Source organism: Monodon monoceros, unplaced genomic scaffold, assembly GCF_005190385.1.
Source record: "Monodon monoceros isolate NGI ecotype Baffin Bay Population unplaced genomic scaffold, NGI_Narwhal_1 Super_Scaffold_4, whole genome shotgun sequence".
Classification (NCBI taxonomy): domain Eukaryota; kingdom Metazoa; phylum Chordata; class Mammalia; order Artiodactyla; family Monodontidae; genus Monodon; species Monodon monoceros.
The window spans coordinates 34610057-34633832 of NW_021703781.1; the positions used below are offsets into that span (position 1 = coordinate 34610057).

The 23776-nt window shown below is 38.8% G+C and overlaps 2 protein-coding genes across 6 annotated transcripts in view; one reads left to right on the forward strand and one right to left on the reverse strand.

The window, feature by feature from the left end:
- GLUD1 (glutamate dehydrogenase 1) overlaps positions 1 to 18547 on the reverse strand; it is a 40287-nt gene extending 21740 nt beyond the window's left edge. Inside the window, exons 1-4 of the mRNA XM_029245523.1 lie at positions 17848 to 18547; positions 2209 to 2289; positions 1610 to 1665; positions 361 to 424 (exon numbers count right to left, since the gene is read on the reverse strand). Coding sequence (XP_029101356.1) covers positions 361 to 424; positions 1610 to 1665; positions 2209 to 2289; positions 17848 to 18301 — 655 coding nt within the window. The 5' untranslated portion in view covers positions 18302 to 18547. The remainder of the gene's footprint in view (positions 1 to 360; positions 425 to 1609; positions 1666 to 2208; positions 2290 to 17847) is intronic.
- Positions 18548 to 18617: 70 nt separating this feature from the next.
- SHLD2 (shieldin complex subunit 2) overlaps positions 18618 to 23776 on the forward strand; it is a 101164-nt gene continuing 96005 nt past the window's right edge. For 4 of the 5 annotated variants that reach the window (XM_029245145.1, XM_029245152.1, XM_029245151.1 and 1 more), the window contains exons 1-2: positions 18651 to 18663; positions 19750 to 19805. The gene's annotated coding sequence lies outside the window, so the exon portion shown is untranslated. Of the gene's footprint in view, positions 18664 to 19749; positions 19806 to 23776 lie in introns of all 5 variants that reach the window. The other variant, XM_029245146.1, reaches the window with a different exon arrangement.

Below are 23776 nucleotides of genomic sequence, written 5' to 3' on the forward strand. Positions count from 1 at the left end.
ACTGTTTATAATGCAGGCATTATTTAGTTCCTAAAATCTTTTTGGATGTCACAATTGTGATTGTGCTTGTTGTTCAATGCTGTTACACTGATCAAAAACCTTTATTACGTCTGTACAAGGAGAAGAGGTGGAAGTGACCTCTCCTGGTATCCACACTGTATACTGAGAACCTGAACTTTTCTGTTAGAGAGGTGTCATGAACAGGCCCAGGTATGTTCACCATGTTTAACACAGAACCCAATTTCTCAAAGTAAGAGGACAAGTCTCTCTATGCATGTATAGACAAAAGCAGGAGTTTAAATTAAGACAATTACTTTTTAGATGTTCCCACTCTGTGTAAATCTACATGGCAATACATACCAATAAAGCCCTTCTTTGCCAGCTCCATGGTGAACCTCCTTGTGATCTTTTCCAATTCATTATCCTATAAAGGAAAAAGGTGAAACACAAACAATAATGAAAAAATAATTTTTGATAGAAAAACCACTTGTGGAGATAACAGTTGCATCCTATCTTCTACTTATAGGATATTTTCATATATCTTCTTGTGTAATCTTCAGAGCAATTCATAAAGTAGGTATTTCCATTTTAAACGGAAATTAAATTTTAAATTTGAGAGACCAGAAATTAGGTTACGTAAGGAACAGATAGTAGCACTAAGGCTCAAACCTGTTCTCCTTGTATTAATATAGGATCTTATGAGCAGTCCTTATGGTGTATTTTCATTTAAATTGCAAATTTAAAAAATAAAATCATATATATTGTTCGTATACAGATATTTATTCACATAATTTATTTAACTTAATACAGAGGTTAATTAGCAGCTTAAATTAACTTGGAATTGATAGGATAAATAATAAAATTTTTACCAAACTAGTTAAGATATGTCACTAGAACCTTAGGATCCCAACATAAAAACCTCAGAGCACAGTTATATATAGTATATGATATAATATTTATTTATATATAGAATACATTTATATTATAGTTGTATATAACACGCATGAATATAAATGCTTAAGAATATGAAGGTATACTAATTATATTAATTACATTTTAACCAAGTAAGAAAATGAAAAAGGACATTGATGTAAGTAGGTGACCTTTCATATGGCAAAACACTCAATGAGTTAATTATCTGCTTGTTTTTCCATTCCTTTTAAAAGCAATAGGATGACTTCCCTGGTGGCGCAGTGGTTAAGAATCCGCCTGCCAATGCAGGGTACACGGGTTTGAGCCCTGGTCCGGGAAGATCCCACGTGCCGCGTAGCAACTAAGACCGTGCGCCACAACTACTGAGCCTCTGCTCTAGAGCCCACGAGCCACAACTACTGAAGCCCGTGCACCTAGAGCCTGTGCTCCGCAACAAGAGAAGCCACTGCAATGAGAAGCCCGTGCACCGCAACGAAGAGTAGCCCCTGCTCACCACAACTAGAGAAAGCCCACGCGCAGCAACAAAGACCCAACACAGCCAAAAATAAAGAAAGAAAGAAATTTATAAAAGCAATAGGAACCATTAATCTCACTGGTATAGGGGATACACAGAAGTCCAGTAATTTCAAGTCCTTTGTAAATGCACCATGTGCACTAATGTCACTTTGATACTTACGGTATAGTTCTTGGGATTGATCTTAACACCAGCTTTGGCACCCCCAAATGGCACATCTGAAAGAGAAGTCTGAAAGTTATTCCATATAAAGGCTAAAAGAATTAAAAAGGCAGAAAGCACTGTGTAATATGATAAAAGTGTGATACTTTTAGCTTTAGTTTCAGAAAATTCAATAAATAAACCCACAATCTCTTCTAAAATGTTGTACCTTAAAATTCTAGTGAACAGAATACTAGACTAGGCAAATTACAATGCATATTTTATCAGTGTGCTTTACTATTTCTAAAATGTAATGGCATATTTATTTTCCTTATTACTGATTTGGTCTTATTTACAGAGTATAGAAAGGGATTTAAACAAAGATCTACACTTAAGGAAGATTCAATTAGTTCCTATAAAGTTCCCCATTAAAAAAAAAAAAGACAAAATCTTAATTAAGACTAATTGAAAAATGATATGTCAAACTGTGCAACCTAAAACAAAAACAAAAAACCCCCACTTCTGATGAGGTATATTTCTCTAACATCTTAAAAGTAACCTTGTATGCAAACATATTTCCCCAAAGAGTTATTAGGTAGCAGCAAAAGGAGACCACTTACCAACCACTGCACACTTATATGTCATCAGAGAAGCCAGAGCTTTTACTTCATCTACACTCACATCACTGCTGTAACGGATACCTGGCGGTTTAAAAAAAAGAGGGGGGTGAGAAAGAAGGGGATATATTTAGAACATCCTTCTGGCATGTTGAAAAAAGAATTCTAGAAATTGAAAATGTCCACACTTTTTATGGTTATTTTCAAGAACACCTAAAGTAGCTTATGACTAAAGAGTCAATAGGGGGACTTCCCTAGTGGTCCAGTGGTTAAGATTCCATGCTTCCACTGCAGGGGGGCTCGGGTTTGATCCCTGGTTGGGGAACTAAGATCCCACATGCTGTGTGGCTTGGCCAGAAAAAAAAAAAAAAGTCAGCAGGAAAAAAGCTGCTAATTAGATACCCAGAAAGAGCGACAGAATGAGCACTGAATTTGATTCAAGTATTTTCATATTTAAGAGAATAAGATTGGTGAAGTTCAGTGTTTGCTTTCTGGTATGAGTAGCATCAAGTAGGGTTTCTGGGGATTTCGAGATAAGATAGCCCTGTCCTTCAGGGACTTATTTTTTAATTTTTTTTTAACATCTTTATTGGGGTTCCTTCAGGGACTTATAACCCAGTGGGAAATATCAGTAAATATGATTTCACAGACAAAAATTACCTTCAAATGAATGATTTTTACCCTTTCAGGGAGACAAGTAACTCCATGGAGGCTTTTCTTTCTTTTACTTTTTACTTTAGGTGACTTGGTAGCAGAGAGTTCAAGAATTTTGCTATAGGCAAATGGATAGTTAACAGGCTTGACAGTTTCAACTTGAATATCATATGTCTAAATTGAGGTTTTGGCTTCAATGGGGTATAGCCAAAGAGATCCTTACCTGTAACTCCCTTCACCCACTGCCAGCCTCTTTCAACCAAGAAATGAGAAGCTTGACAAAGTCATCTCTCCTTCCTGGAAATGAGCAATTCCCTTCACTCTTCTATAAGGATGGGAGGTAGCCAAGCAGACAGGCAACTCGGAGTCTTAATGCCCCCAATCCTCTACCAAACTAGATGTTTGGTAGAGGGGACACAGAAAGCGGCTATGCCCACTACTTTGGTTTTGGGGGTCTTAGTCAATAACCCTTACAAGTTTTGCAGGGTTAAGCCACCTCTCATCCTTTTAGTCTACTGCTTCTCAACCCCAAGGAAGAAGGCCTGAGTGAGGCTGATGTTTTGCACACTGCTTGGGGCTCCCTGACACTGAGTCACAAGTATGGGGGCCCAGGGACACCTCTTAAAGGATTCTGGGAATAAAAGAATCAAAAAATAAATATTTTTCAGATAGAAATACATAGTATTCTCATGGACCAGCAGTTTGAGAAAACTCCCTTAGTCATTTAAAAAAGCTGGCTTCTTGGATGTTTCAGAAAACACCTATCTGAACATAAACAACACGTTTCAAGAGAATTTCATCTGTCAGTACATGATCATAAAGAGCAAATTCTGAAACTGAACATATTTCTTTGTCCTATCAGAAAAATAAAATGAATATATTTAGAAAAGCAAGCTCTTAGAAAACTGTATCTTGCATATAATGGGTTCTCAGATTATTTGTGGAATGAATTGTTATTAAAATTTTAGAATGAGAAATGACAGGGTTTTGGGGTTTTTTTTTTTTGCATATAGCAGATACCTGTTGCTATAAGCTTGCTTCCTCATTTTGTTCAGGTCTTTATTAAAAACCTTCTTCATTCTGAGAGGCCCTCCCTGACCACCCCTTTTAAGATAATTTAAAATAGCACTTCTTCCTCATCGCCACTCTCCAGCCCCTATTTACTTTAAATTGACTTTATGTTTGTTTACTCTCCAGCTTCCACCACCACCCACCCCCACCCCAGCAAATTAGCACCATGAAGACAGACTTTCTTTTGTCTACTAATTCTTGGTGCCTAACACAGAAAATCTGCGTGTATTAGGCACTCAAATACATGTGGAATAAATATGACTATTTCTTGACTCTTAAAACTTAAGGTAGAAAGACAGAATCCATGTTAAAATTTTGACATACATGTAAGTCAGTGCCTGTGCATATTATGGAATAAAAAGCACTAAAAAGCGAAAGTACCAGGTCCTAAAAACTATTCCAGAAAAAAAAAAATCCAAAATTTGTAAGTAATATTAAGACCAAACACTGGTTTCAACAAAAATTGTTTAATTAAAAAAATTTTAAATTGAAGTATTCAGGTATACAACATAGTAATTCACTACTTTTACAGATTATACTCCATTTAAAATTATTACAGGGACTTCCCTGGTGGCGCAGTGGTTAAGAATCCTCCTGCCAATGCAGGAGACACGGGTTTGAGCCCTGGTCCAGGGAAGATCACACATGCCACGGAGCAACTAAGCCTGTGCGCCACAACTTCTAAGCCTGCGCTCTAGAGCCCGATGGCTACAACTACTGAGCCCATGTTCCACAACTACTGAAGCCCGCACACCTAGAGCCCGGGCACTGCAACAAGAGAAGCCACCGCAGTGAGAAGCCCGAGCACCGCAACAATGGGTAGCCCCTGCTCGCCGCAACTAGAGTAAGCCCGTGCGCAGCAACAAAGACCCAATGCAGCCAAAAAACAAAAAGTTATTATAAAATGTTGGCTATATTCCCTGTGCTGCACAATATATTCTTGTAGCTTATTTTATACACAGTAGTTTGTACCTCTTAATCCCCTACCCCTATCTTGCCCCTCCCTCCTGGTAACCACTAGTCTCTATATCTATGAATATGTTTTGTGAAATTCATCCATTTATTTATTTAATTTTATTTTTTAAAAATTAATTTATTGAACCCGTGTCCCCAGCAGTGGCAGGCGGATTCCCAACTGTGCCACCAGGGAAGTCCCTATTTATTTTTTAGTTTCTACATATGAGTGATAACATACAGTATTTGTCTCTTACTTATTTTACTAAGCATTATACCTTTCAGGTCCATTCATGTGGTTGCAAACAGCAAAATTTCATTCTTTTTTAGGGCTGAGTAGCATTCTTTTTTTTTTTTTTTGCGGTACGTGGGCCTCTCACTGCTGTGGCCTCTCCCGTTGCAGAGCACAGGCTCCGGACGCGCAGGCTCAGTGGCCATGGCTCACGGGCCCAGCCGCTCCGCGGCATGTAGGATCTTCCTGGACTGGGGCACGAACCCATGTCCCCTGCATCGGCAGGCGGACTCTCAACCACTGCGCCACCAGGGAAGCCCCGCATTCATTTTTATATTATATATAGTTATATACATAACATATATATAATATATAAAAATTATATATATATATACACCTTTATCTGCTCATTTCTTGGACACTTAGAATGCCTTCATATCTTGGCTATTGCCAAGTAATGCTGCTCTAAACACTGAGGTGCATGTATCTTTTCGAATTAGTATTTTCATTTTCTTCGGATATTTACCCAGGAATGGAACTGCTGGATCCTATGGTAGTTCTATCTTTACTTCTTTTGAGGAACTGCCACAGTTTTCCATAAATTGGCTGCACCAATTTTATACACTCCCACCAACTCTACAAGCGTTCTCTTTTCTCTATATCCTCACCAACATTTTTTATTTGTGGTCTTCTGTCCATTTTTTAATCAGGTTGTTTTTCTGGTATTGAGTTGCATGAGGTGTTTATATACTTTGGATATTTAACCCCTTATCAGTCATACCACTTGTGAATATTTTCTCCCACTCAGTAGGTTGTCTTTTCATTTTGTCGATGGTTTCCTTTGCTATGCAAACACTTTACAGTTTAATTAGGTCCCATTTGTTTATTTTTGCTTGTTTCCTTTGCCTTAGGAGACAGATCAAAAAAAAATGTTGCTATGATTTATATCAAAGAGTGTTCTGCCTATGTTTTCTTCTAAAAGTTTTATGGTTTCTGGTCTTATCTTTAGGTCTTTAATCCATTGAGTTTATTTTTGTATAATCCATTATTTTGTATAGCATGAGAAAATGTTCTCATTTCATTCTTTTACATGTAGCTGCCCAGTTTTCCCAGCACCACTTATTGAAAAGACTATCTTTTCTCAATTGTATATTCTTGCCTCCTTTGTTGTAGATTAATTGACCATAAGTGTGTGGGTTTCTTTATGGCTCTCTGTTCCACTGATCAATGTGTCTGTTTTTGTGTAAGTACTATACTGTTTTAATTACTGTAGCTTTGTAGTATAGTCGGAAGTCAGGGAGTATGATACCTCCAGCTTTGTTCTTTTTTCTCAAGACAGTTTTGGCTATTCAGGATCTTTTGTGGTTCCATATAAATTTTAGGATTATTTGTTCTAGTTCTGTGAAAAATTGTTATGAGATTTTTTTAAAATTTTTGGCTGAACTGGCTCTTCATTGCTGCGCACGGGCTTTTCTCTAGTTGCATCGAGTGGGGGCTACTCTTAACTGCGGTGTGCGGGCTTCTCATTGTGGTGGCTTCTCTTGTTGTGGAGCATTGGCTCTAGGTGTGCAGGCTTCGGTAGTTGTGGCACGTGGGCTCGGTAGTTGTGCCTTGTGGGCTCTAGAGCGCAGGCTCAGTAGTTGTGGCCCACGGGCTTAGTTGCTCGGCAGCATGTTGAATCTTCCCAGACCAGGGCTCAAACCCGTGTACCCTGCATTGGCAGGTGGATTTTTAACCACTGCGCCATCAGGGAAGTCCTGTTATGAGATTTTGATAGGGACTGCATAAAACCTGTTGATTGCTTTGAGCAGTACAGGCATTTTAATATTATGAATTCTTCCTATCTATGAACACAGGATATTTTTCCATTTCTTTGTATCTTCAATTTCCTTCAATAATGTCTTTAAGTTTTCAGAGTATAGGTCTTTTATCTCCTTGGTTAAGTTAAAAAATTGTTTAAATACTAAAACGTGTTTATACAAATTGTCACTTAGTGAATAGGCATTACTTAGGCATATTATTCAGTGGAAACTATGCTAGGCCAGGGAGCTGGGTTGGGTGCAGTGCCCAGCATTTCCTAACTAAGTGAATTCACCCCAATAGCAACAGCTGTGGGCATCTGCACTTGCTCACCTGGGGAGGTGCAAACAATGCTCTTAGGCTTCATGCCAGAATTGCTTGGGATAATGTGTTTGAGGCAGCTGGCACAGTGTCTGCATGTGGTCAATACTTCAATCTCAACTATTTTCACTGCTATTATAAGTACTGCAAAGTAGTGGCAAATAACAAAGAAATGTAGCTTTTAAAAATTTAAATGGATAGGATTTTAAACAAACAGCTCAATAAACTTTGATTTTATTACTTCTCAAGACAAATTCGTGGAGGTGGTAAAATAGTGCTCTATTAAGAATCAGCATTTTTCCTATTACAGTTGAAGCACTTTTTTCATTGTGCTTTTAGAGTCTATGGAAATAGTCACTAAGTTACATTAATTTTCCTTGCTTTCTTATGTGGGGGAAAAGTTACTTTCCCTTACCCAGTGCTTATAACTAATGCATTCAGTGGGAAACGAAAAACAGCTTGAAATACTAACACTCATAAATCAGACAGCAATCCTAATGTTCTAGACTTAAATGCTCATTAGAAACCAGGCCCCTCCTTCTACAAAACAGTGTAAACAAAGTCTATTTTATTGCAGAAGTCCTGGAATGATATGAGTCAGAAACTGCATGTAACAAAAAACATGTTTCCACTGGATGGCACCCAGGAATTCCTGTTTGTAAAGTGAAATTTTCTTTCCTAGCCACACCCATTTAGAGAGCTCAACTGCAAGACGCTGAAGAGTAGTAGTTACATAAATCACCTCACTCCACAGGCATTTTCTGCAGGCTAGGAACCAATGAAGACTTCTAGTGAATTGAGGCAAGGGACCACTATAAGGAAAGTAGTGGAGTCAGGGGAATAAGCCCTGTAACTGATAAGGGTGAGAGACCTAGAAATAAATGCAGGGGATGCCTAGGCTAAAGAAGACATATGCTTTCATTTTTAACTTTCTAATTAGTGACACGTGAATGTTTTTACGTGTGGAATTTGGCAGATATACTAGTACAGACTCCAGTAGTAATACAGGAATTACCCACACCCAAGGGAAGGCTAGTTACTCTTCTTCCTCTGCGATTGGAAGCCAAAGATAATTACTAAAAATACACTGCCACCTGAAAATTCTTTACCACATTCTAATGAATGCTAAGAATATGACTGCAAAAAAGACAATATTCTCCAATAAATTTGTAAATTCAGTGGATAAGGAGATATTAGCACAATTGGTGTACATGAAGGACAAAATGATGTGACATATACTTTGAAGTTCTGAAAGGGGAAAACCTAGCATTTTTGAATGCCTACTGTATAGCAAGAATAGTAAATATGAAGACAAAGTCGTTCAATAAAGCCAAATACCCACATGCATAAAAGAAAACAAAAAAAAACTTAAAACATTTTAAACCAAAATGAAGCAAGAAGGACCTTATTTGCAGTATGAATATTCTCACTTTTTATAAAACCAAGCCTTTCTTTCCCTCTTTTCTGTGACACAGAAGGCTAAAGGTAAGCAAGACCAACAGGGATTGGATGGGGCACAGGGACAGAAACTAGAAGGAACAACTTTTATTACAAAAATGGAGAAAAGTATATTATAGTTTTTCAGTGTCCTAAAGTCTTAGAGCCTACGCTGACACTAGCATTGCTACTGTTTGGGAAGAGATCAACAGGATCTTTGAACGACAGATGTAATAATGGAGGTAGATGCTTCCAATGGAAAGCACAAGTCCCTGGCTGGGTACACTAGAAAGGGAACTGGGTGATTATACAGATGTGGACCACAGGTCTGATGTCATTATAAATGGGGTCTGGAGGTTGGGATTAACATTTACACGCTACTCAATACTCTGTAATAACCTATCTGGGAAAGAATCTGAAAAAGAATAGAAATATGTATATGTATAACTGAATCACTTTGCTGTACACCTGAAACTAACACAACATTGTAAATCAGCTATACTCCAATATAAAAGAAAAAAGAAAAGAAATAAACGGGGTCTAAACTCAAGGACCACGGCTGAAAGAGTAATCTGTGCTTTCAGCTCACCAGAGGAAACTAAAGGAACACCACCCATGACAATGTTTATTATTTATCAAACTTGGTAAAGTTGGAGGAAAGATTGGTGATAGAACTTTGAAATCATACCTTTGATTCTCCAGATAAATTAAATTAACATATAGTTATTTTGAGCTAACTGGTAATCAGATGCTTCAAAAGAACATTAATGAAATGCAGACCTCTGCAAACTATACACAGCACAAAACATTTCTCAGCCTTTTAACTTAATTCCCAAGTATTTTCCTTACTACCCTCAAGAGCCTAAGATTGGTGTACAGTAAGTTTTTCTAGGAGGAAAAAAAAAATCGAAAGCAAAAACTGACTAAGTTGCTATGGTGATAAAGAAAACACATCAGCTGATTGCTCTGAAAAAGATGCAGTGAAAACACAACTGAGTAGCTTGAATTCTTCTCCCTCTTGCTAGCTGACTCAAACCCAAAAACATACCAAAAAGCTCCTAGCGACTAAGTCACCATTGTTTTTTATGATGAATCATTAACTAAACACATTCATGAAAATTCAAATGGGGTTTTAAAAGTTACTTGAACCTGGATCTTTTAACAGGCTTTGATTTACTGACCAGAAATTCAATTTCCAACTGTATTGTCTCTTTTCAGAAACTATTTACTCAATAACCAAGAGTTCTACCACAAGTACAGAACCCCAGAAAGGCAAAGAGGACTTAGAACTCTTAAAATTCATGCACTAATACACTTGCCATTTACTCATTAGAACCTATTTTCTCACTTAATATTCCCTAACTTGCAATAGAAGAGCATAACTTAATTAAAAATGAGGAGAGGAGGGAAAGAAGCAGTGAGGAACCAGTACCTACCCACCAGCAAGTAATGACTATGTAAAATACTAGAAGTCTCACAAAAATTCCTTCAGCTCCAGGAAGGAGCGTTTAGTACAGGAACTAAAGACTGCTCGACAGTATCCATGTACTGTTCCTTTTAAGAAGGCAGGGAACAAACACTTTACAGTCTTAACCCATTATCAAAATCTTTATTTTAAGCATTTTGAAAAGACAAAACTAAGCTTTCTGGGAAGCAAATGTTTAGCTGCTGTTGGAAAAACGAAATGAAAAATATATTTCTTCTTTCCATTAAAATTTCAAGATTATGTAACACATACGCATGTTTTCAAAATTCAAATACAGAAAAAGCTGATGTCTCCTGATTACCACTTATGACCCCAGCCCTTAGGGGTGACTATTCTTGGCAATGTATATAACCTTCCAAGTCATTTCCCTGCATTTATGTACATACATATCTATAGAACATAGAGTTGTTTTGTGTTTAAGTATTTAACTTACTGCCCGATGGATGGAGGAAAGAATATGAATTAAAAGGGGGATTCTGTTAATTTGTGTTTTATAGATTCCTTATTCTGATAACACTAAGCTTAGTCATATCTTCATACCAAACAGGTCCTGGAAATGATGTTAGTAAAATTGGTGAATATAAAGTGGATAGCACTTAGTAAAAGACAACAATTTGTTATAAAAAGGTTGAAAGAGGTAAAGGCTCAAAATTTCAGATATCTAGTTTCATATCTATTATTTACAAGTCTAGGTGATATCTGAGAGGGATCTTAAGAGAGGACGAGAAGAATTATAGGGATATGGGAGACAAGGTAGGGACGGGCACCACACTGTTTTTTTTGCAAGGGTAAGATTGAGAAAAACATACGCCTGTATCTCCATTTTTCCTAAGGATCATTTTACACCAGATTCCCTTTATTTTCAAAATTCAATCCTCTTTCCTAGTAACACTTCTTTCCCTGATACCAGTTTTTCTACCAGTGTCTCAGATGAGAGTTAAATCTTTGACTCCCTATTCCATATATTCTACCTGTAGGGGAATCCTGAAGCTAACCAGGAGCCCATCAAGAGTTGCCTCATTAGAACAAAAGGTGCTCTTATCACCCAGGAAATTCCAAGGGATTTAGGAACTCTCTACCACCCCCCATAACTCAGGAAATTACAAGGGTTTCAGGGGCTCCGTGTGAGCAACTGGAGTCAAAGGCCAAATATTAGAACAATGGATACTCCCAGAACCCCTATCACTAAGGAAATTACAAGGATTTTAGGAGCTCTGTATTAGGAACTGCAGGCAGAGACCACATAAATATTTATTATTCCATAAAACCTTACTTTTCACTATTTACAAACATATTCTGTCCTCATGACCCCAACACACAGTCCCACCTCCTGCCTGAGCTGATGCCAGCCCCTCTACGACATATCTATCTGAAATGACCTTTCCCCAGTCTAACTCCTAACCAGCCTTCCCTACTTCCAAATCAAGATGGTCTTTCCTGGGCATCTTCCTTGAACTCCTATTGCAGTAACATATTACCCACTGTGCTTCCAACTGTGTCACTTATTGACTGGTTCCAGGAAAGGAAAATCAACCTTTATAATTTTCATTTGTGTCATCTTTCACATTTTCCTCTAGCCAAGCAGCAATTTAGAAAAATTAGAAGGTCTGACAGACTTTCTCCAAGAACAATCAGGAGAACAGCAATTCATGATAAACAAAGGCTTTTCTTAGTTTTTAGGAAGAGACACCCAGAAGAAAGCCATTTAAAAATTAGTGACCTGGGCTTCCCTGGTGGCGCAGTGGCTGAGAGTCCGCCTGCCAATGCAGGGGACACGGGTTCATGCTCCGGTCTGGGAAGATCCCACGTGCCGCGGAGCGGCTGGGCCCGTGAGCCATGGCCGCCGAGCCTGCGCGTCCGGAGCCTGTGCTCCGCAACGGGAGAGGCCACAGCAGTGAGAGGCCGGCGTACCGCAAAAAAAAAAAAAAAAAAAAAAAATTAGTGACCTGAGTAGTAATAAATTTTGACTAACTCTAAAGAATAAACGTATCACAAAGTGCTAAAAGAATTATCGCACTGAAGACCCATAAAGATACATGAAATAACACTCTGGTGGAGAAATGAGTTTTTCTGGCCGACATAAACTGTTTAAACACCAAAGCTCTTGAAACCTCTCTCAACGGAATACTCTTTAAAATGTTCCTTCATTGCTTAAGTGATTACAAAAAAAGGGACTGGTAAAGTCATCACCTGTGAACGCCGTTTATTTTCTAGCAAGAAGTTAGGTCTTCTAATAGCTATTAACAAATTTCAAATGATCCAGAGTAGTAGGAATCATTGTGTTGATGGCATGACATGATTCTCAATCAGTGCTTACCCCATGATACAATTTGTAACTTTTTACATGAATAAATCCAGACAATGACTAAGAAGGTGGGTGCTGGAATCAGATGGCTGGAGCCTGAACCCAACCCTACTACTTACTGCTGTGTAACCCTGCCAAGGGAGACCTCACTCTTCAGCCTTAGTATCTGCATCTGAAAACCTGGGTCAACAGTGCATTCATGAGGTTGTTCTGAGGAATCAAAGCAGTGATGCACGAAAAGCTCTTAGCAAAATGCCTGGTGTACACGTAAGAGCTCAATAAATGCTATTATTGCTATCCCTTGTTTTGCCAGTTGACCTTTGTGAAGGCAGACTCTCCCAGGTACAGCTGCCTTTTGAAAGGTAACTAAAAATGTCTTGAGCAGCCCTCGCCCAGATTGTCTTCTTGCCCTTCATAAAACCTGTCCTGCCTTTATCAGTAGTATTTCATACATTAACATTTCAGTCTTGATAGTGAGTACTTCAATCTGCATTATTTTCTGCCTCTGGAAAGGGGAAAACACTGATTCATCTAGATAGCTAGGTCAGTTTTAGATAATAGCTGTGGACTTAAGACTGTTCACAGTTATCTTGTAGGAAAGGATTGGGAGTAGAGCTGCTTCATTTTATAACTTTCACTATTATTAGAACATTTGAGTCATACGTATGTATTTTAACAGGGGTTTGTTGGGTAGAGCAATTATGGGCCATTTATGAGTCAATGTGCTTCATTAAAGTGATATTAAAGGTTTTTTCCTTTATTATTTACATTATAACAACCTAATTATTATTGGTTGTTGGCAAAGCCCTCAGTATCTTTAACATAATTGGATAAGAAACAATTTTCCCAAGCAATCTAAATTATCACCAACAATCTAAACCTAGTTTCTTCCCACTGTATAAGTTATAAAATCTAAGTCATTTCTTAGAAATTTAAACATTGTCAGTTTATCTGGAGTTTGATACATACTACTGGTGTTTGTCCTCCAATTTTTGATGCCCCAATTCCTGAAAAGTGTCCTTTGCATATTAAGTGAGCAGTAAGTGTTTGTCTTCCTGCATATGGGGTTTTTACTGCCAAAGCAAACTAGCTAGAGGGATTCACACAAAGTGACAGGAAGACTGAAGGACAACCTGGCTTACAGGTCTCCACCATTATCGTAGCTCTTCATTCCCTAGTATTTTCAGGGAGGGCATTTGGCTCCCATGAAATAAGAAGACCTTTATAACAGCAACGCAATTCATATTTAACTAAAAAAGTATTAAAAACAACAATAACTCAAGGCTAAGGGCTAGAGGATAGAAGACATAAGCTACCTGTGTTCTAACTGAACTTCCAGGTTGAGTTAAATTTATATACAAAGACTACATTTACCTTGTGGCAGCAGATGTAGACACATACTCACATTCTAAAAATATTAGACAGTGTGAATTTATTCAAAGTTACCCGTTTTGATGGTTGTCAATTCAGCATAGGAGAAATAAGTAAGAAACATTTTTTTTCCGGTGAAAGCAGAGGATGTCTCATTTAAAACCAGTATCAGAGACCTACTAGAGAATGGACTTGAGGATATGGGGAGGAGGAAGGGTAAGCTGTGACAAAGTGAGAGAGTGGCATGGACATATATACACTACCAAACGTAAAATAGATAGCTAGTGGGAAGCAGCCGCATAGCACAGGGAGATCAGCTCGGTGCTTTATGACTACCTAGAGGGGTGGGAGGGAGGGAGACGCAAGAGGGAAGAGATATGGGAACATATGTATATGTATAACTGATTCACTCTGTTATAAAGCAGAAACTAACACACCATTGTAAAGCAATTATACTCCAATAAAGATGTTAAACAAACAAACAAAAACCACAGTATCAGTACTTTCTAGTGTTTTCTCAAAAAGCACTACCATTTACCACAAACTTAGATCCCAAAGGCCGAGGGGGACTTCAGTACTGTACTGACTCCAACCCTTAGCTGGCTGCCCTGCCCCCAACCCCTGTATCCTGCTGCCCAAAGACAAGAACAAAGACCATCTACCTCCTACTGTTTCTTTTTTTGCATTTCGGCTCTTAAAAACAAGTCAATGGGTCAACATAAGGTACACTTTTTTTTTGGGGGGGGGTGCTGATATTTGCAGTTAAATGAAAGATTTAGGTCAGTGCATCAGGATTCCATCAACTTTATTTAAATGATAATTTTAGAAAGTTCTAAGAGGAAAAATCAGTCACAGGAAATTTGGACTCAACAGTTTTAATCTGAAGACCTGAGGGGGGTGGAGGATGGGAGGACAGGAGGGAATAGAAAGTAAATTGACTCCTACATCAATGAATTGCTATCATCAATCTCTCTACTCCCCCAGTGAGTTAAATAATAAATTTCCTTCTAAAAAGGTATATTGATCTCAGGTCGAACCAGGGCCAATAAAATACAGAGAATTTATTCTGAAAAAGTTAACAGGAATAATCACTGATAATGTTTTCAAACACATAAGAACCTTTGAAAGTCTTAAAGCAAACTCCCACAAGATTCATCTTTGCTGAAAATATTTTTAAGGCCTCCCTTAAAACTTCCTTTCAGAGCATGAAGCACACTTGCAAATCCTTAACAGATGCAAATCTATTGCGTTCATTTAAATATGGTTATGTGGGAAAAGAGAAGCACAAAAACAGTATGTATTATTAAATATTTACTTATTAAATATTTACTCAGTATAAAGTACACATCAGCCACCCTCAGGTCTTAAAACCACCTGTTTCCCATACCCATATTATAAATTGGATTGTTGCTTTGCTACAACCTTGAGAATTTTATGTTGGAAAACTCAGGTTAAAGGTTGCTCTTGATGAAAGATTAGAAAGCTGAGGGTTGGGAAAAGGATGATGCAGAGCAGACAAGGGTCCCCCCCAACCCAAAGAAGTTGGTCAAGAAGGCAGTTGAGTTAGGATGGGGAGAGAAAAGTGTGCTTAGGAGGGTAAGTTCACATGGCTTCTCCAAAGCATTAAAAAAAATCTCAGTCACCTAATATATGCTATATTTCTAAAACAAGAGTGAGACCAAGGAGGTTAACAACTTTCTTGTACTGTTTAATTAGAGGGAAAAAAAACCCACTGAAAATAAGTCCCTCTTGGAATATACATTCTTTGCAACAAGATGGGGGTGATAAATGGGTAGGAAAATCCCAGAGTGTCATGAAAGCAAAGCATGGATGTCTACAGTACCCCCATTTTGCTGATCATCTATTTAGTACCCTGTTCATTATCTTAAGCACCCCAAAATATGTTGAAGAGCCTGCATAGCTATCTGATCCTCGCCCATCCTTTTCTCTCCAGAAAGTCTTTCAAATTTCTTAAGATAATAAATTTATCACTTTATATTGGCTGATTTTCTTTCATATTATCTTGCAATGCTTGCTACCATTTATTAGTTGCACTTCCGTTTCTCTGTTAATATGCTGGGATTTAGTAGTGCTTTCACTAGCAAGCCTTCTTGTAAACGGGATAAATAGAACAGAGAATTGTATCTTACGTTCTAGTAGGAACAAGTGTTACAGTAACAGTGCTTTCTATAGCTGATGCAATTTGTTGCTAGCTTTATTATTATTTTGGTATAAAACTGCTGTGGCAAGAGGAAGAGGACTAACAAATTAGGACAAACTTTAGTTGCTTTATTGAGTCTGTGGAGTTGTGACTCATGATAGGAGAGGGCCTGGCATAGAAAGAACAGAATAATATAAAGAACTTCAAGGAAACGAAGTCAGATCCTGCAGAAAAACAAATATACTGGTTTCGCTGCATACCTTTTAAGCAACTGGAAAATACTGCCAACAAGACAGTATATAAACTTGATGTCCATTCTAAAGAAACACTGCAATTTAATATTTGCTAACTTTGCCTCTTCTTCTAACATCTTTGATTTTCTTGGGAGCTTGAACTTGTATTCTTGGTTTAGAGAATAAGGGAGTGGATAGGAAGAAGGCGCTGTAGATGGACAGTGTGTATGTTTTATGTAGTATTGGAGCTGGAAAGGGAAACCAGAGGTCAAAGTGGTTCAAGAGTTGGTTTTAGAATTGGAAACTGAGAGCTAGAGGATAATTAAGCTCTAAAGGTTAAGTCCTAGAAGTGGGTGGGGTCAATGCAAATTTAGCAAGTAGTAGAGGTAAATCATTTACCTTTGCAGTTTGAAGCAACCTTTGTTCCTGGGCTAAGAATGCCAGCAGAGCTCAAATTTTTCTGCTAGAGAGATTTCTAAAAATCATCCTTAGAAGTCAGCTGGTATAATAGAACACTGGACCAGATTTACAGAGACAAAGGGTCTAGCCCAACATCCTCTGTGCTTATTAGCCAAGCAACCTCCAGCTAGACTCTACCTCCTTGGGCCCTTTATTCTACATAATTTTTTAATAGAAAAAAATGGTTTTGCCACGTTACTTTTAAGCACTATTAAAGATGCACTGTGCGATTTTAAGGGGGGAAAAGTAGCGGGGGAGCCTTTATTTGCTCAAAGAAAGCAATCTGACTGCAGAAGAAGCCAAATCTACAGACATTCAAAAATTTAAACTACAGGATAACTTAGTGACTATCAAATTTTAACCGACTCATCCCCTTTCTTCAAGCACTTTATCTTTTCCTCAAGCTCAAATCTGGTGCTAGCCTGAACCAGTACACACCCACAGGGCTATTTCATTCCATTGGCTGGCGGGCCGTCCTGCAGTCTACACCCTTTAGATTTACTGTCAGGATGCCTGGTGTTTGTCAGGTGTTACACTGCTCATGTATTACCTTTTTCTGTGTGTGCAAAACTGAAGCTGCCAGAGTAGGAAAGTAATTTAATAAAATATCGAAGTATAATTAATAAATGCATCTGGTTAGTAAAACTCTGAATTTCAAACTTAAAAGGCAATTCATTTTGTATGTTCCTGTATCATCTGTCACTGTTGTACAAAGAGTGAAAAAAATCCGAAAACAATTATTTTGTGGTTTGCGTTCGCCTGAGTCATAGAAGCCCACAAAATCTTGTAGAGGCACAATCTGATGGGCCGGTCATTTCCTTTTCTACAAGTCATTTCCGTCAAGACCCACCCTGTTTGTCACAGTCGCTAGGATCAAAAGAGCGGTGGCAGTGTCTTCTGCATACAGCATCAACAAGCATAAACCGGGGATGACGGCTCGCGGGGGAAGGACCAACTACGTGGTGGGGATAGGGCGGAAAATTCACTATCCACCAGAGCCTGACACATCCCAGGCCGGGGCTGGGAGGGAGCGGGGAACGTGGGAGGGGGACAGTGCCCGCCGGGGCTGAGTCGAGCCGTGACCCGGAGGCAGGAGGCAGAAGGCAGGAGGCCGGGCGGGGCGGGGCAGGGCCGCGGGACAGGGCACGAGGGGCTCACCTCCCTTGCAGGGCGTGCGGTGCTGGCTGTGCTGGGCCCGGTAGCCCTCGATGACCTCCCAGGAGCCGTCGTCGCGCCGGATGGGGAAGGACAGACTCAGCACATGGTTGCAGGGCTTGATGATCCGCAGGATGCCACGCACCCGGTTCCGTTTCTGCTCCTCGCTCTCCCGGGTCTTGAGGTCCTCCACCAGCTTGTCCTCCACGATGCTGGCGCCACGGTCGAAGAAGCCCTCCACCATCTTGAAGAAGTTGGGGTCGTCCTCGCGGTCGGCCGCCGCCTCGCTGTACTGTCGCCGGCCGGGCGGCGCGAGCCCCGGCTGCGGGGCGGCGGCGGCTGTGGCGGGCTGCCCGCGGGCCCGGCCCAGCAGCGCGGCCGAGTCGGCCGCCGCCGAGCCTAGGGCTGCGGGCCCGACGCGGGACAGCGGCAGCGCTTCACCCAGGCACCGGTACATGTCGGCAGGACGGAGGCCGCAGAGACAGGCGCTCTCACAGGCCCGGGGACGGACAGAGGGAGGAAGGGCCCGGCGCGGGCTGCCCTTTTAAGCTGTAGCTTCCTGCCTTCCTGGCTGTCCCCTCCCCTCCGGCGCTCGCCGCCTAACGGGAGGACGCACTTAGGGTGCAGTGGGCCAACGTTGCCTGTGCCTTGCAGGGCAGGGGGCGCGCGCCGCCCAAGGAGCCGGGTCGGCGGCGTGCGCCGGCGGGGGCTCTCGGGGACGCGCAGGCGTGGGCCGTCCTGGTGCGCATGCTCGCAGGGCGAGGGGCGGGGCGAGGCACCCTACAAGCTTCCGGGATTTGCGGGGAGCAGGTGCCTCAGGTTTGTACGCACCCCGGGCCTCGTCCGGAGGGGTGTTTTGCCGGGGGAGGGGGCCTTCCTGGGGAAGGGGCCCATCCGCCTCTGGGGGGCGCTGAGAGTCCGGTCCCGAGACCGCGCGCGGGTGAAGGTGGTGCGGTCTGGCGGTGGGCCGAGGGAGAATGAGTCATGGGTGTCCCTCCTTTCCGCCCGCGCGCCCTGGGGCGCGGGGCAGCCATCCCGTCACCCTTGCATCTGTCTTGGGGCGGCCCGGAGAAGCAGCGTTTGGAGGCCGGGCTAAGAGCTTGGCTTTATCCGCTGGGACTTCGAAGAACTCTTGTCATCGGAGTTGGGGTTTTGAAGTGGCTTGCAGGAAGTGGAAGGGAGAAAGCCTGAGAGCTGGGGAATCCCTTACCTATTGGCTTTCACCACTTTAAGTTTTTAATTTTGTTCCATTCAACCACTCAATGAGGTTGAGATGAAATAGTTATGTTGTATCAAATACAAATTTGATACAAATCGTTGTATCTTTCTAAAATTTACTGAGTGTGCTTCCCCATTTCAGAGATACGTTCTTGAAATAGTCTAAAAACAAGGACACTGTAGAAATGCAATAATAACTCCCGGATATTGTTTCTCAGTAGCATATGTATTAATGGTCCAGAATAGGATTTGTAAACGTTAAAGGACATGAGGGTTTAATTATGTACTTACACATGCTTGATGAGAAATGCTAAAGTTATACATTAGATGCTTGTAAAAGTCTAATGACTCAGTTTTTAAGACAAGCTATCAAAGGCCGCATAACCAGCTTTAGCGGTCCCAGTGTACTTTCGTGATTTTAAAATGGCACTTTTTTGACCTGCAAAACGATTTTGCTTCCTGACATTCACTTTATTCATCTATTAGCATATGGAAGAGAATGTTTTAATTCTCACAGTATTATGTACAGTATAAGGTGATAACCTAGATGAACTAAATTACATTAATCTATTCAGTGTGCTGTCAAAGCAAAAAAGGTGGAGCTTATCTTATTTTTATCTTTTTTTTTTTGTATTATCTTATTTGCTAGATAAATGATAGTCATTATATTTGTATTGTGTTTTTCAGTGATAACTATTCTCTGGACTGAATCCTGAATTTGTCTTGTTGGTCAAATGATTAAGGTACTAAATTTCCTTTTCACTTGATAGTATTATTTTATATTGCAAAAACAACAACAAGCAAATACAAAGTATCAGAATAAAGTGATTAGAATCAGTGAACGTGGAAATTTTTCCCCTTCAGATTAAATTCTTAGGTATGTTTTGAGGAAAGTGGTTTAAAAGCTTAGTTTTATTGCCCTTGTTTATCTCTTTCTTGATAACTATAGCCTTCAGAAAAATAAATGTTTAACTTTGCTTCTTCCCAGTTTTGTTCACCTGAATTCAAGAAGGTAGAAACGCTATGGAAGGAGAGAGGAAATTTTAACTGAGAGTCTCCTATGTGTAGATGTTTTACGAAATATCTCTAAAAGAACCCCTAAAAGTAGATTTTTTAGTTTTTAAAATCATTATGTTTTTAAATTATTTACAAGTTGTAAAAAAAATTCAAATTGTATAGATAGATTTTTTAAAAAGAGTGGAATAATCCAAACACTGTCCTGACCCCCACCTTCCCATTTAGTAAGTAGTTGGAATGTTTCTTTTCATTCTGAAGTAGGTATTATAATTCCTGATTTATTTGGAGGGTGAACTGAGGCTCACAGAGACCAAGCAAATTGTTGATGATCACCTAGATGGTAAATAGCACGCTAAGATTCACACCATGTATCTGACTCGAAGTTATGCTCTTTCTGTTATTCCAAGAAATATTTTAAGTGTTTGTTGCATTTAGTTTAAAATTATTTACTGTGATGTAAAGTCTAGCAAGTTTCAGCTTTACACTGATGATTCCTTTATAAAATATACAGATACTTTGCAAATTAAAGTTTATTGATAATAATTTTCAGTTCAAAAGGAGACTAGATTGGGATTGACATGTATACACTAATATGTATAAAATAGACAACTAATAAGAATCTGCTGTATAAAAAATAAATAAAAATTAAAAAACAAAACAAAACAAAAGGAGGCTAGAATTTAACTTGAAGGGAATTTTGGTCATTTGATAGCATTCAAAAAAGACAACTGGTTTTCTGCCTTTAAGGTTTATGAGTTTTCCTTAGCTGTTTCAAAATTCCAGGTCTTTTCCCTTTGATTCATAGCATGCATTTGTGCTTTCAAGTGCTTTTAAAAATATTTTAGAATTATTTTAGGATTTAGAAAGACAGCATATAAATACAGGAACAACATAGTTGTTTTCAAAATAATTTAATTTGGAAAGGTAATACATACTTTCTACTTTCTAGATTTGTCTGTTCTGGACATTTTGTTTAACTGGAATCGTGCAATCAATATATGGTTCTATATGGGAACATATGTATATGTATAACTGATTCACTTTGTTATAAAGCAGAAACTAACACACCATTGTAAAGCAATTATACTCCAATAAAGATGTAAAAAAAATTAAAAAAATAAATTAAAAAATATATGGTTCTTTGTGACTGGCTTCTTTCACTTAGCGTATGTTTTAAAGATTCATCCGCGTTGTAGCATGTATCAATATTTCTTTTCTTTTAATGGCTGAATAGTGTTCATTGTATGGCTATAGCCCTCTTTTTTTAATCTATTCAGCTTTGATGGACATTTGGTTATTTCCACTTTTGGGGTATTGTGAATAATGCTATTATGAATGTTCTTGTACAAGTTTTTGTTGAGATGGATGTTTTCAATTCTGTTGGGTATGCACTTCAGAGTGGAATTGCTGGGTCTGTGTTTAATCTTTTGAGGAGATGCCCAGCTGTTTTCCACATAAGCTGGACCATTTTAATTCCTATAGGCAGAGGATTCTAATTTCTTTGTATTCTCCCCAACACTTTTTTTTTGCAGATTTTTATTTGCGTATAGTTGCTTTACAATGTGTTAGTTTCTGCTGTACAGCAAAGTGAATCGGTCATACGTATATATATATATATATCTATCTATATATATATATCTATATATATATATATATGTATATATATCTATATATATATAGATATATATATGTATATATATCCCCTCTTTTTTAGATTTCTTTCCCATTTAGGTCACCACAGAGCATTGAGTAGAGTTCCCTATGCTATACAGTAGGTTCTCATTAGTTATCTATTTTACACATAGTAGTGTATATATGTCAGTCCCAATCTCCCAGTTCATCCCAGCCCCCCAACACTCATTATTATCTGGTGTGAAGGGGTGACTCATTTTGGTTTTGATTTGCATTTCCTTGATGGCTAATGATGTTGAGCATCTTTTTATGTACTTATTGATGATTTGTGTATATTTTTTTAAAAGAAATGTATATTCATATCCTTCTTCCACTTTTAAATTGGATTGTCTTTTTATTGTTGACTTGTAAGCGTTCTTTATATATTTTAGATATAAATCCTATATCAAATATTTGATCTGCAAGTCTTTACTTCCATTCTGTGGCTTGTCTTTTCAGTTTGTTGATGATGTCCTTTGAAGGACATAAGTTTTGAATTTTGATGAAGTCCAACTTCTAAATGTTTTCTTTTGTGGCTTGTGCTTTTGGTGTCATGTCTAAGAAACCATTGTCTAATTGAAAGTCGTGAAGATTTACACCTGTGTTTTCTTCTAAGAGTTTTGTAGTTTTAGTTTTTACATTTCAAGTTGATTTTTTGTGCATGGAGTAAGGAAAGAGTGCAATTTCATTCTTTTGCATGTGGATAACCAATTGTCCCAGCACTATTTGTTCAACAGAAGACTATTTCTTCCCCACTGAAGTGTCTTCACACTCCCTTGAAATCAATTGACCTAGATGTGAGGGTTTATTTCTGCATTCTTTAGTTCTTTTCCACTCACCCATATGTCTGTCCTTATGCTAGTACCACAGGGTCTTGGTTAGTGCAGCTTTGTAATAAGTTTTGAAATCAGGAAGTGTGAGTCCTCCAACTTTGTTCTTTTTCAAGATTGTTTGGTTCTTCTGAGTCCCTTGAATTTTCATATGAATTTTAGGATCAGGTGGTCTATTTCTGCAAAGAAGTCAGCTGGAATTTTAGTTTTATGTTGAGCCTATAGATCAACCTGCGGAGTGGTGCCATTTTAACAATATTACATCTTCTGATTCATGAACATGAGATGTCTTTTCATGTATTTGGGTCTTCTAAAATTTCTCTCAGCCATGTTTTGTCTTTTCAAAATATAAGTTTTGCACTTCTTTTGTTAAATTTATTTCTAAGTATTCTTTTTGATGCTATTATAACTGGAATTGTTTTCTTAACTCCATTTTCAGATTATTCATTGCAGGTATACAGAAATACAGTTGATTATTGTATATTGATCTTTTATGCTTCGACCTTACTGAACTCATTTATTCGTTCTGATAATTATTGTAGTGGATTCATTAAGATTTTCTCTATACAAGATCATGTCATCTGCAAGTAGAGGTAGTTTTACTTCTTTCTTTCCAATCTGGATGTGGTTTATTTTATTGCCTAATTGCTCCTTACTCTTTTTTACTGTTGTATAGTTCTTCATTGTATGGTTGTGCCATGATTATTTTTGCTCTTCTATCATTGATGGACGTGTAGGTTGTTTCCAATATCTTGAAGTTACAGTGGTGCACCAGTGAATAACCTATTACATAGAATATCAGTTTTCAAACTCTTTCATCTCAGGACTACTTTACCTTAAGAGTGAGTAGTGAATTTGAACTTAGAAAGAATTTAACAGACATCAGAATTTTGTTTTTCTTATAGAGTTGTTTAGTTCATATTTGACATAAATTTTCCTCTCTGGATATTAAAAATGATATAATAAAACCAAATGATATAACAAATCAAATATTTAATTTTTTAAAGGGCTTTTAAAACAAGGAACTAAAAATCTTGATTTTTTAATTTAAATCAGGTCCCTATGTTATTAATTCTTATTTATTTATTTATTTATAAGGCTGCTTTGGGTCTTTGTTGCTGCGCGCGGGCTTTCTTTAGTTGCAGCAAGCGGGGGCTACTCTTCGTTGCGGTGCGCGGGCTTCTCATTGCAGTGGC